Source organism: Protobothrops mucrosquamatus, unplaced genomic scaffold (genome assembly GCF_001527695.2).
Source record: "Protobothrops mucrosquamatus isolate PMUCROS unplaced genomic scaffold, P.Mucros_1.0 scaffold1096, whole genome shotgun sequence".
NCBI lineage: Eukaryota > Metazoa > Chordata > Lepidosauria > Squamata > Viperidae > Protobothrops > Protobothrops mucrosquamatus.
In genome coordinates this window covers 12,026-23,401 of record NW_015387319.1, presented here as the reverse complement: position 1 = coordinate 23,401, position 11,376 = coordinate 12,026, and the positions used below count along the sequence as shown (strand labels likewise).

Genomic DNA, 11,376 nt, shown 5'->3' with positions numbered 1-11,376 from the left:
TTTCGCTCTCCCGAGATGAAGGGAGAGCTTTTGGGACTCTACTCCTATCCAGGAGTACTCACCTCGACCCCTTCTCCCGGGGCACAAGGTTCCAAGCCGCTGAACAGCTGCTGACCGCTGTTCATGCTGGCTCTGACGCCTTCCCAAGCGGACGGCTCCAAAAAGAGCCGCCATCGGCGCGCCGTCCCACCGGAAGTCCGTCTAGGACTTGTATCTTGTTATCTTCTCCAATTCCTTCTCTTCTCCTGCTGCCTCCAGATATCGCCACTATCCACTATTCTTCTTTTTTTTTGCCTTTCTTATTATTTTTCTTACTTATTATTTACTAAACTTAAATTTCATCTCATGTAGAGACAATTCGAGAAGCAACTCTAGACGGTTTACAATCAATACAAAACAATAAGATAAAATATTTAAAAGATTAAAACAACAAATATTAACCCTAACTTTGAGTTAAAAATTAATAAAGATGGGAGGAAAGGGAGCAAGAAAGACACAGGGAGGAGGTGGAATTTTATCTTAGTCCATTAACCACTTCCAGAATCGCCAACCCCATCGGTGCCCCAGACCAGTTGGCAGATTCATGTCTTTGGATCCTTTTGGAAAGCCAAAAGCTGTGGATCTTACCTCAGGGGACATGATGTTCCAGAGGGCGGGAGCCACAGCGGAAAAACTGTTCCTGGACCTGCCCACCAAAATTCCTTGACTGATGGAATCTGCAGCATGACCCTTCTGCTGGCCCGGATGGGGCAGGCCAGTCCCACAGGGGGTGAGATGGCACATCAGATAACCAGGACCCATGCCATGAAACACTATAAAGGTAAGAATCAACACCTTGAATTGGACCTGGAAGCAAACTGGCAACCAGTGCAGTTCACACAAGAGCGATGTAACATGGGCCACCCTAGGGCACGGGTCCCCAACCTATAGGCCACAGCCTGGTACTGGCCACCGGGCCACAGGAATGGCTGGTGTGCCTCCCCCCACTTGCATTAGCGCTGCCGTGCAGGTGCTAGCAGCCCGTTTGTGCATGCGCACGCGGGGCATGTGTGCACACATTTCCCTGCTCATCCTTTCCCCTCCGGGCAGCCAATCCAGAAAAGTTGGGGAGCTCTGCCCTAGGGGACCCAAGAAATGCCTGTGTGGCTTCATTCTGCACCCGTTGTAGCTTCCAAATACTCTTCAAATGTAGCCCCTTGTAGAATGCATTGCAATAGTCCAAGTATGAGATGATCAGGATTTGAGTGATGTAGGGCAGGAATTCCTGATTCTGGAAAGAAGGAACTGGTACATAAGATGAAGTTGCACAAAGGCTCTACTGGCCATGACTGCCACCTGCTTTTTGAGTACCGGGTCCATCTGGGACAGTGCAATCCCATCCAGAATTAGGTACCAGGAACAAACGGCATCACACCCATGTTTGCAAATTATATAGTGTAAATACTGTATACAGTTGGATAATATATCTTTAAATATCAGTGTCTGGGAACCAGGTATACGAGAAATACTGCTGATGAAGTATCAAAGGAAGGAAAGTGATTTCCACCAATTATTTTTCTGTAATGCTTTCCCTCCCACAGATCTGCTCTAAAGAGGTGAGGGATCAGTCAGAACAGCAAGGAAAGGGTTCTTTAAGGCCAGATGGGAGGAAGAGAATTTCCATAGCTCATAGGAACTTTCAGGCCCACCTAATTCATAGGTGTCAAACTCGCCACGTCACGTGATGTGTCGTGACGTATCGTGACGTTTTTTTCATTGCTGGAGCTGGGGTGGGCGCATTCTCCATATAATGCAACCGGCCCATGGGCTGGCAGTTTGACACCCCTGCTCTAATTAAAGATAACTGTGTTCATGAGTAGCTAATCTTAATATTGATTTCATATATCGTGTGGCAGTTAAAACCCAATAAAATCAATGGCATCGTCTGAGTCATATACCTGGAATCATAGTGTTGTAAGTAAGTTGATCAGCTTTTCAGTTCTTTCCTCTGGGTTGTGTATTCACAGCAGGGTCCTGATTTTATTCCAGTTGTTTTGATAAAACACATTGCAGGCACAGATCATCTATTGCTTATATTCTTGGTTTAGTGAAGAAAGGAAAAGAAATGTTTTCTGGATGGCAACTAATCTTGAAATCACCTCTAGTGAATGAATGTTTTATAGTTCTGACTTGATAAGTGGAGGGACATAAATAAATGGACAAAGGTCACAGACAATTCATATACCATCTGAACAATAATATTGTTGTTTGGTTTTGGACCAATGGGCTTTGTGGAGCTGGACATTGTGGTTGGAAATTGAAGTCTGGAAACCGGGCATGAAATGGCTGTCCTCTAGCTTTAGTGCCTTTATTGTTTTTTGTTCTGTTTTTACCCTCATCTGGGCATGGATGTGTAGATTGGCAAGAGAGTGGGCAGAGAGTTATCAATGACTTATGCAAGATCACAGAGCTTATTTATCCAGTCATTTCTCACTCTATGTGAGTTCATCTTATGTACCTTTGAACATTCACCAGAAATTGCCTATATATCTGAATATCCATAAGGTCATTTAGTGGAATGATTGTTGTTGTTTTTTGAAATCGTAAGAATTGGAGAACTGGATGCTTTGAAATTAGGATGGTGTCCAAGTATGCTTGTGAATGTGAGGTAGTCTGTAAAAAGCTGTGTAGTGTTAAACTTTCAATAAAGAAATTGAACACCGAAGGGTCCTTGGTGCTTTCTGAGCTTGGTTGTTTTCTTGTTTTCATTACCCAAATTAGGTAACATCATCAGTGCTAATGATACACTGATGATATAATGACATGTCTTCAAGAAAACAACCAAACTCAGAGAGCACAGAGGACCCCTCAAATACAGTATTCTTCTTTACCCAAACTTAGCACTATTAAAAAGATCCATTTTTGTAGGTTTATTATAGACTTACTTATTGTGACATTGTTCTATATTATCCTTATTACAGGTTAAGAAAAGTTTGAGGGATTTTAACAAGTTAAATCATGACTTAGTTTGTGACTTAATTCCCCACTGTTTTTTTCCATAAGGTGTTAAAACTACTAAGCATGAATTCACCATCCATGAGCCTTTTCAAGAATAGTTTGCTTGGCAAACAATTACTGCATAACGCTAAATGAAAAACTTGCTTCTAGATTTTGTTTTAAATATATAGCTTTAAACTATATATTTGGGAAAATAAACGTATGTGGGTCCTCTGCTAAAAAAAACCACATAATCATTGTTGTTCATAGACTGGGGAATCGTGCAAACTTGGGAAAGTAGATAATTTGTCGTAATAATTTTTCAGTTACTTTATTAAAAATATTGATATCCTCATGATCCTCGTGATTATCATCCTATCATCCCATCATCTATTTCAGGATGAAAGCTTAGACATACTGTACTGTAAACTGTTTCCAGTTAAAATTTCAAATTGAGTTACAGGATCAGCCTAACATTTCTTTGGCTGTTTTCTGGGTTGTATATAAAAAGGGGATTATATTTTTGAATATTCTAAGTCTAAAAAACTAACAAATGAGAATACATTAAACTGGAGCACATACATATTATATGCATGGATGTGTAGAATAAAATAGTATACTATAGAATAGAATTGTATAGAATGTATAGAATTATGGCAATTAATAGAAGGTTAGGAGAGTGACGACATTATTCATTTAAGACAGTGATGGCAAACCTTTTAGAGACCGAGTGCCCAAACTGCAACCCAAAACCCACTTATGCATCGTCGAGTGCCGGGTGGGTGTGGCCCATTGGGTGGGCGTGGCTGCGGTGGTAATGGCAGACTGGGTGGGACTAAAAAGTTCAATCAATCAATTCCAACTTTGCAAGATCTTTTTTTTTCCCGAGAGAAGTTGAAATTGACTGATTGAACCTTTTTTTTTTTTTTTGCACACGGCGGCGGAGGCCTAAAGCGAAAAGGTTTTATAAAACCTAGCTGAAGGCCTAGGACTGGGGTGACGGTGTGCGTGCCCACAGAGAGGGCTCTGAGTGCCGCCTCTGGCACCCGGGCCATAGGTTCGCCACCACTGATTTAAGACATTGAATTTGTATTATGGCTATCTGCTTATATAAACACTTGAGTCAGCTTATAAAAACGGCAACCTTAGAGACAATAAAATTACAATCAGTTAGCAACTAGGATGGTGGAAGGGGTGGTAAAATGCACTTCCCTAAATTAGAAGCTGCATAATGGAAAAGGCTCTTTTCTTTTATGGGAAGTTCTGGCAGCAATGGCAACTTCTTCAGGCCTTCTTCTGATCTAGATAACTGGGTAAGTTCATACCTGGGAAGGCAACACTTCAGGTAGTCAATATTAGTATATCAGTTTGTTCTTATTGAAATCAGTGACAAGCTCACCATTTACGTATACTGTAGATCTCTTGTTTTAGCTCTTCTTACTACATCTACTTACTCTGTAGATGTCCTAGAGTAGATGTCCTGATTTATTCCACAATAGTATTTTCCCCATCCAAATATACATTAAACCAATACTTTTTTTATTTAAAAAATGTATATTTATTGTTGCAAATGTGTCAATAAGTCAAGTTATAGTTTGTGCTGGTTAACATACATTTGTTGAATGTAGGAATAGTCTAGGACTAGGTTTAAATAAATGGCATAAAAATCTTTATCTGAAATAATGTTAATGTTTGGGGCATTTTTGTGATCAGTCAATGCGGCCAGAAGCAAGGAAATCAAAACCAAGTACCTGGTTAATGATAATAAGGGTTCCCTTCACCAATATCTGCAGGGCTGCTCAAAATCTGCAAGGTGACAATTGTAGCAATGTTGCACACCCATGGACAAAAGGGACTGTACTTGGATCACAGTGGACCTGTCATCTTGCAGATTTTGACCCCTTCTCTATGGATGGCCCTGCTTCCTTTGTCTTAATTTTAGATTAATAAATCTAATTCAATAATTTCAGTTGCCTTAGTCTTGATAAAATTAGTCATAATTAAGTTTCATGAAGCCAAAGGCATGGTGATTATTAGTGGTAATAATAATTAGTTGAAATCTGATTAATATCTATGGGATTTAAATACAGCTTTCTTTTTTGGATCAAGGGTGGGGGGGGAGAACATTTGCGGGAATGGAGGTATTGGTTGTTGAAATCAAATTATTGTTTATAATTTATTTCAGGGGTCTTCAAACTTGGCCCTTTTATGACTTGTGGACTTCAGCTCCCAGAATTCCTCAGCCAGCATGGCTGGCTGCGGAATTCTGGGAGTTGAAGTCCACAAGTCATAAAAGGGCCAAGTTTGAAGACCCCTGCTTTATTTGATGTTGCTCCACTTACTAAATTGTCACTTTTTCAGCCCCTCTTGATGGGGTAATAATACGTACATTATTCTGACTGTCCAAACCTTTCTGAATGTTGACATCTTTCTGAGAATGTGTTCAATACAAGATTAATTTTGTGAATATCATCTCTTTTTTTTACTCTCTTTCAGCAAAAATTTTCAGATATACCATAGTAATGAACTGGAATAATTTGCTTGGACATTCATGATTGTTAATTATGTTGCATAAATAATTTGTTCTCTGTTGTTATTTATATAATTGTAAGTAGGAATTTGTCTATTATGCAGGATTATTCGGACAAAGGTGCAGCAACCACCTAACCAGCAAGTCCCAGCCTCAAGTCATAGCATAGGTAATGGAAATTGTGCGTGTATGTGGTGTGTATGTATTCATTCTAAGGAACTTTTAATCACTCTTATGGCCAGAAAATTCTGCATAAAACAGTTCAGCACACGTACTAATGCACCTTCTTTATCATTCTCCAAGGGCTGAACATGGTAAATGAATTTTATAAATACTGCTAAAAGGTTTTGAATTTTACTGATTATTATGATAAATAGCTTTCACCATGAGACAGAAAATTGAAATCTAAACCAAAAAAAAAAATCATCCTACTAATGGGGGTCTATAGAATGTCAGATAATTAAAGTAATAAATCAAGAAAAGGATAGTTCTTCATAACATTTTCTGCATCATTAGTCAGTAAGTAGTTTTGAATGTGTTTTTTTCTTCTATCAACCAAGCCTTCCATAATTCTTTGTGCACTTGCAATTTTGAGTGAAGAGGTAGCAAAACTTTGAAAACTTTATTTTGCTCTCTCTCTCTCTCTCTCTCTTTTTACCTAATTCAGATGCATGCCATCAAATGCTAGTCATTGAAAAGTAATAGACTTTATAGTGGGGTGTTTTTTGGCAGGGACTCTAACACAGAAAAAGAAATGCTTAAAATAAATTCAGCTAATTTGAAGTTACTTACATAATATATTCAAGCCGATATGCTCTTGCTGAAGAACCAAAGAGGAATCAAAATACTTCAACTGAACTCATTTTTAAAATAGATTTCTACAAACACCTTAATTTTACAAAAAAATTCCCTCTGTGAAACTTTTGAGAGAAATGAATTTCAGTAAATTTTATTTGGATTATTAAAAACAAGTTTATTAAATTGCATGCATTGTTTTAAATATAAAAAGCTTTGAAACAGGTCAAAGGGAAATTCATCCTGCTTGATTTCACTTGAGACTGAATGGATTTAACTCCAGTTATTTCAGCTCAAGATATGGATGGGTACATAGAGAAGAAATTCTCCGTCTATTAATTTGTAATTGTCCCTCTCACTTCAGTTCAATTTTAGGATCTTTCATGAATATCCTACACTGCGGTGATAGCCTATTCATGCCCTTCATGTGTTCCCTTTTGAGTTTGGGGGTTGGAAGGAGTAGTACCCAACAGGAGAGGGTCTGAATGTGAGCTAAATTGCCTGTTAATGACTTTATCAGACATATTGTTTTTGGTTTGGATGTTTCTGTAAGCTGCCTAAAGCAGAGGTCTTCAAACTTGGCCCTTTTATGACTTGTAGACTTCAACTCCCAGAATTCCTCATCCAGCCTGCCTGGCTGAAGAATTCTGGGTGTTGAAGTCCACAAGTCATAAAAGGGCCAAGTTTGAAGACCCCTGGCCTAAAGTCACATTGTTCAGGTTGGATAGCCATGCAAATTATTTAAATAAGTAACATTTAAAAATTAAATAAATGTGTGTTTCCCCACTCCATGCCTTCAGCAGAAAGCAGTCTAATTCATCTGATGTGCCCTTTCTACCTCCTTTGCTGAACCTCTCTAAGGCACGGGTGTCCAACTCGCTGCGTCACATGATGTGTTGTGACGTATCGCAACTTTTTTTGCATTGCCAGAGCTGGGGTGGGCGTGGCCTCTGCATGATGCAACTGGCCTGCGGGCCGGCACTTTAACACCCCTGCTCTAAGGCATCTCTAGAAAGGAAGCTACTGAATGTTGTAGGTGATGCTTTTTGTGAATATGCTGAGAGGGGAATGGAGCAGACAGAAAAATCACTTATCCAAGGTTCCTGATTTTTGTATTGTGTTTGACTTTTGAATTTGTGAAGTCTAATTACATAGAATACATATAACCTCTTAAATAAATTAAACTGGATCTTTATTAGCCATAAAACCTACAATGGATGGCACTGATATGCACTCTGCATACTTAATTCCAATTTCAGTGTGTATTTTGCTCCAAGATTTCCAACCAAATCAAATTATCTCAGTAGTGAACCAAGCCAGTTGTATCATTTGGCAGACTGAGTTGTCTACTCCAGCAGGGAAGATTTTGGATATTATTGAAGGGCAAAATAATGTTAGTTATTTATATATGTTTTGCATTTGTTAGAAATGCCGTTTGCAGACCAAGAGATTCTGTTATACACAACACCCAGAGCGTCGTTTTCTTTTATTCTAAACAAAAAAATGCAAAGGCAGCAACAATTGTTACTACAACCCTCTTTCTCATTAGACTGCAAGTATCCTAGAAGTAGTTTCCTTTGGTCTACCTTAGTCAACATCTAGATTGAAAATTAAGTTTAAATCCTTTATTATTGTGTGTTATTATGTGGCCCCAAGCTCTAACTGCATTCTTTTTCAGACTAATTTATTGCAAGCAAATGGCCTTGTATATTCTCTCCTGGGGAAAAAAAATTACAATTATCATTTTTTTGTGAGCTAGAGGAGGGCATAAGTTAAAAGCGAGCTGAAAATCTATAACTTGGATTCATAATTTGACTTAGCCATAACCTCATGGTCTGCTTTTAGGAAACAATTTCCCACTACAATTTAACACCAGTCTAAGTTAGAAGGTGGTTGTATGGTATGATATATGTTATGATGCCTAGGAAGTATTTTGAACCTTTACAAACTAAGTACTACATCATAAATGGTCCAAAATACTAAACCTAAGTTTTCCACCATTTATTCCAAGGCTTTCTTTCTCTATTTGACATCGTCCAGGAGCAAAATTCCAGATTTTTCAGCCGCTGATAAAATGAATTATTTTTGCAGTGCCCATAAAAGCGCGTACCCATTTATTTAGTTTTTTTGTCACACTATCTAGAACTGGTAACAGAGACTGGACAGGAAACTGACATTTGAGTGACCGTAAACAGTCTCTCTCTCTCTCTCCCTCCCTCCCTCCCTCCCTCCCTCCCTCTCTCTCTCTCTCTCTCTCTCTCTCTCTCTCTCTCTCTCTCTCTCTCTCTCTCTCTCTCTCCCTCTCCCTCTCCCTCTCCCTCTCCCTCCTCTCTATCTCCCTCCCTCCCTCCCTCTCTCCTCCTCCCCTCCTCAAATTTCATTGAACAGATGATTGTAGGATGTTGAAGCATGCTTACTTTTTATGGTGACTTGCTTATTGATTAATTTGTTTCTAATTACAGCCTCCACAGGCTCTGTGACGCAGGTGTCTTCGGTAAGCACAGACTCAGCAGGCTCCTCCTACTCTATTAGTGGAATTCTGGGAATTACGTCTCCCAGTGCTGAAAGCAACAAACGCAAAAGAGAGGAAGGTAAAAAAAATATTACATTATTATAGTCTGGAAACAGTTATATGGAGCTGCATGTTCTAGTCTTTATTGCTCTCTTTGATATTTAATTCCCAGTACAAAAGTCTTCCCAGGACTTTTTTGGGGGGCGGGAGGGGAGTAAGTTAATTTTAATCAATTTTCTTAAAAACAAACAGACAAAAAAAAAGTGTGTGTGTAGACAAAATAATTCGTTGGAAAATTATGACTCAATGTATCCAGAAAGCAGAGTGCTTGAACAAGAATAAATCTTTTGAGTTATTATGTTACTCTCTCCGTTTTGAGAATATTGTTTTATTCTATTGTGACATCCATGACTACTACAATTTCAAACAAGAGTAGGATGGAAGAAAGATGAGACTCTAGTACCGTCCAAAAATGACAATGTTGGGGGCTTTGGACTTTTCAAATCGCAATATTAATTTATGTCAATACTTCATGAAATTACAACATGGTTAAACACCTGTTTCATAATTGTTTTAATATGAGAACTGGGCAGTATCTCAATTTCTTCTTGCATTATCAGTTTAATTGGGGGAGGGGTTCATGTAAGCATTGTACTGTTTATTTTTTTATTTTCCAAAATTCAGAGTAATACAAAAATTGTAATATATAAAGTAGTAGAGGGAGTAGAGGCTAGACAATGAAATTTATTTTTTTGTGTGTGTGATTTGATTGAATCAGATCTGTGAATTGTTCAACACAAGTTAATCAGCGTTAGCTTCATTCAGCATGTCCTACCTGAAGCCATCTTTAAAAGACTTTTCCAGGGTCTACCTGTTACACACCAAATTCTCATTAAGCCTTTTATAAAACTAGATCAGTGTGCACTGGGATGTAATCTTTAATGAGATTAATTTGTAGTTTGATCAACTGAACTTTGATTAAACTGTGTGAACCAATTTTAAAGAACAAGAACCAACTTTAACCAATGATTCTCTGCATACAAGCAATATTTCTCCATTTTAAATCTGTTTTGACTATTATGCCAAAACAACCTGGACTTTTAAAATTATGAACAATTAGCTTTCTTTGAAGCAATCAGTAGTAGCTTTTATTTACTAAAAGTTATTTAAAATATTCACATGCCTTTAGCCATGCCCAGTATTCTTTAACTTACAATGTTTAATTGACCACGGAAGAAACAGTTGACTCATCAATTAATTCTAATAGTAAGTTTCAAAAAAATCAAAAGCTTTTATTATGATCACGGAGCAGAAAACTTTTGGTTTCAGTCTCAATACATTAACATGTGTGAATGAGTGAAATAGAATATTCTTATTATAATAATACAAGTAAAAGAAGTGTCTCTCCAATTTTCTTTTCTGGTAATCCAGTAAATTCCTATAGATTTGAAAGCAGTGATACTTATCTATGGCATTAGCCCTGTAGTGAGAACAACAATGTAATGTAATGCAATGTAAATGTATTTAGATTTTCTTAATGGGGTTCCACCAGTTCTGTGGTAGAAGTACTTCAGGTGAAAATCTATTCACAACTGTATCTTCATCCATTAATGACCACAGTGAGTTTTATCATGAATAAGAATTAACTGCTACTGGCAGTAATGATTATTCTAAGGACTTTCAGTCTAAGTAGGTAATCAGTCATCAAGAATTGACCAATCTTAGTCCCTGTGTGAATAAGTTCTTAGCCCAACTACTATTGAAGGTTACTTTATGTCAGTGCAATCCCTTTGAATTCTATACTCAGGCTTAGCATTTCTTCAGCATTGCACTCCATAACAAGAAACTTCGCAGAGTGTTATTTCATATACTATACCAGTGTATTAGATGGGAGCTATCTCCCGAATGGTATTGAGTAAATTCATATCTTGAATTGGAACCACAACTTTTTTGATTCATAGCTTACACTTTCATTACACTCTAGTCTCCATCAGTACATAATTTTACTTAATTGGGCAAAATATGCAAATTTGAAATAATGCAGGGTCAGCTTGGTTCAGTTTGTTTACTCCAGCTGTAACACAGGAGTAGCAGATATAAGATATAGCAGTGATCATGATATTTTCCCCACCAGCTAAGTATAGTTTATAGTATAGACAAAGAAGAGCAGATCACAGCATCATTTGGTGAACAAGCATTTATTGCAACATTCATAAACATTCCTCATTAAACGTAATTAGATAAGGAAGAGACACCTCTTTTCTTATACCTGCAAGTTTGTCTGGTTTAATATTTCTGTTCAATCTACATTAAGGGACCAATACGCCATAGCTGTTATTTCCTTTTATAAAATTCAATTTTGAGACCGGTCAAATCTTTGTTAGTCTATATTTCCTACAGACCATCCTAAGAACTCTGAAGAAAGCATAAAGAGCTGGCAGGAACATTTCCTTCATTTTCTACAAATCTGAATTGCTTCTTCTGTTGCTTTATCTAATGTTATATCTTTGGTTTTAGTTTAGTATTTTGTATAAATCAGGTTATTAACATAATACATTGTATG

General features: G+C 37.7%; 1 protein-coding gene across 1 annotated transcript in view; it reads left to right on the top strand.

The window, feature by feature from the left end:
- The window catches only part of PAX5 (paired box 5), a gene marked incomplete at its 3' end in the record, with an annotated part of 26,617 nt that extends 17,725 nt beyond the window's left edge, over positions 1-8,892 (top strand). Inside the window, exons 4-5 of the mRNA XM_015820234.1 lie at positions 5,611-5,675; positions 8,764-8,892. Of these exons, the coding sequence (XP_015675720.1) occupies positions 5,611-5,675; positions 8,764-8,892 (194 nt within the window). The remainder of the gene's footprint in view (positions 1-5,610; positions 5,676-8,763) is intronic.
- Between the last annotated feature and the right edge of the window lie 2,484 nt (positions 8,893-11,376).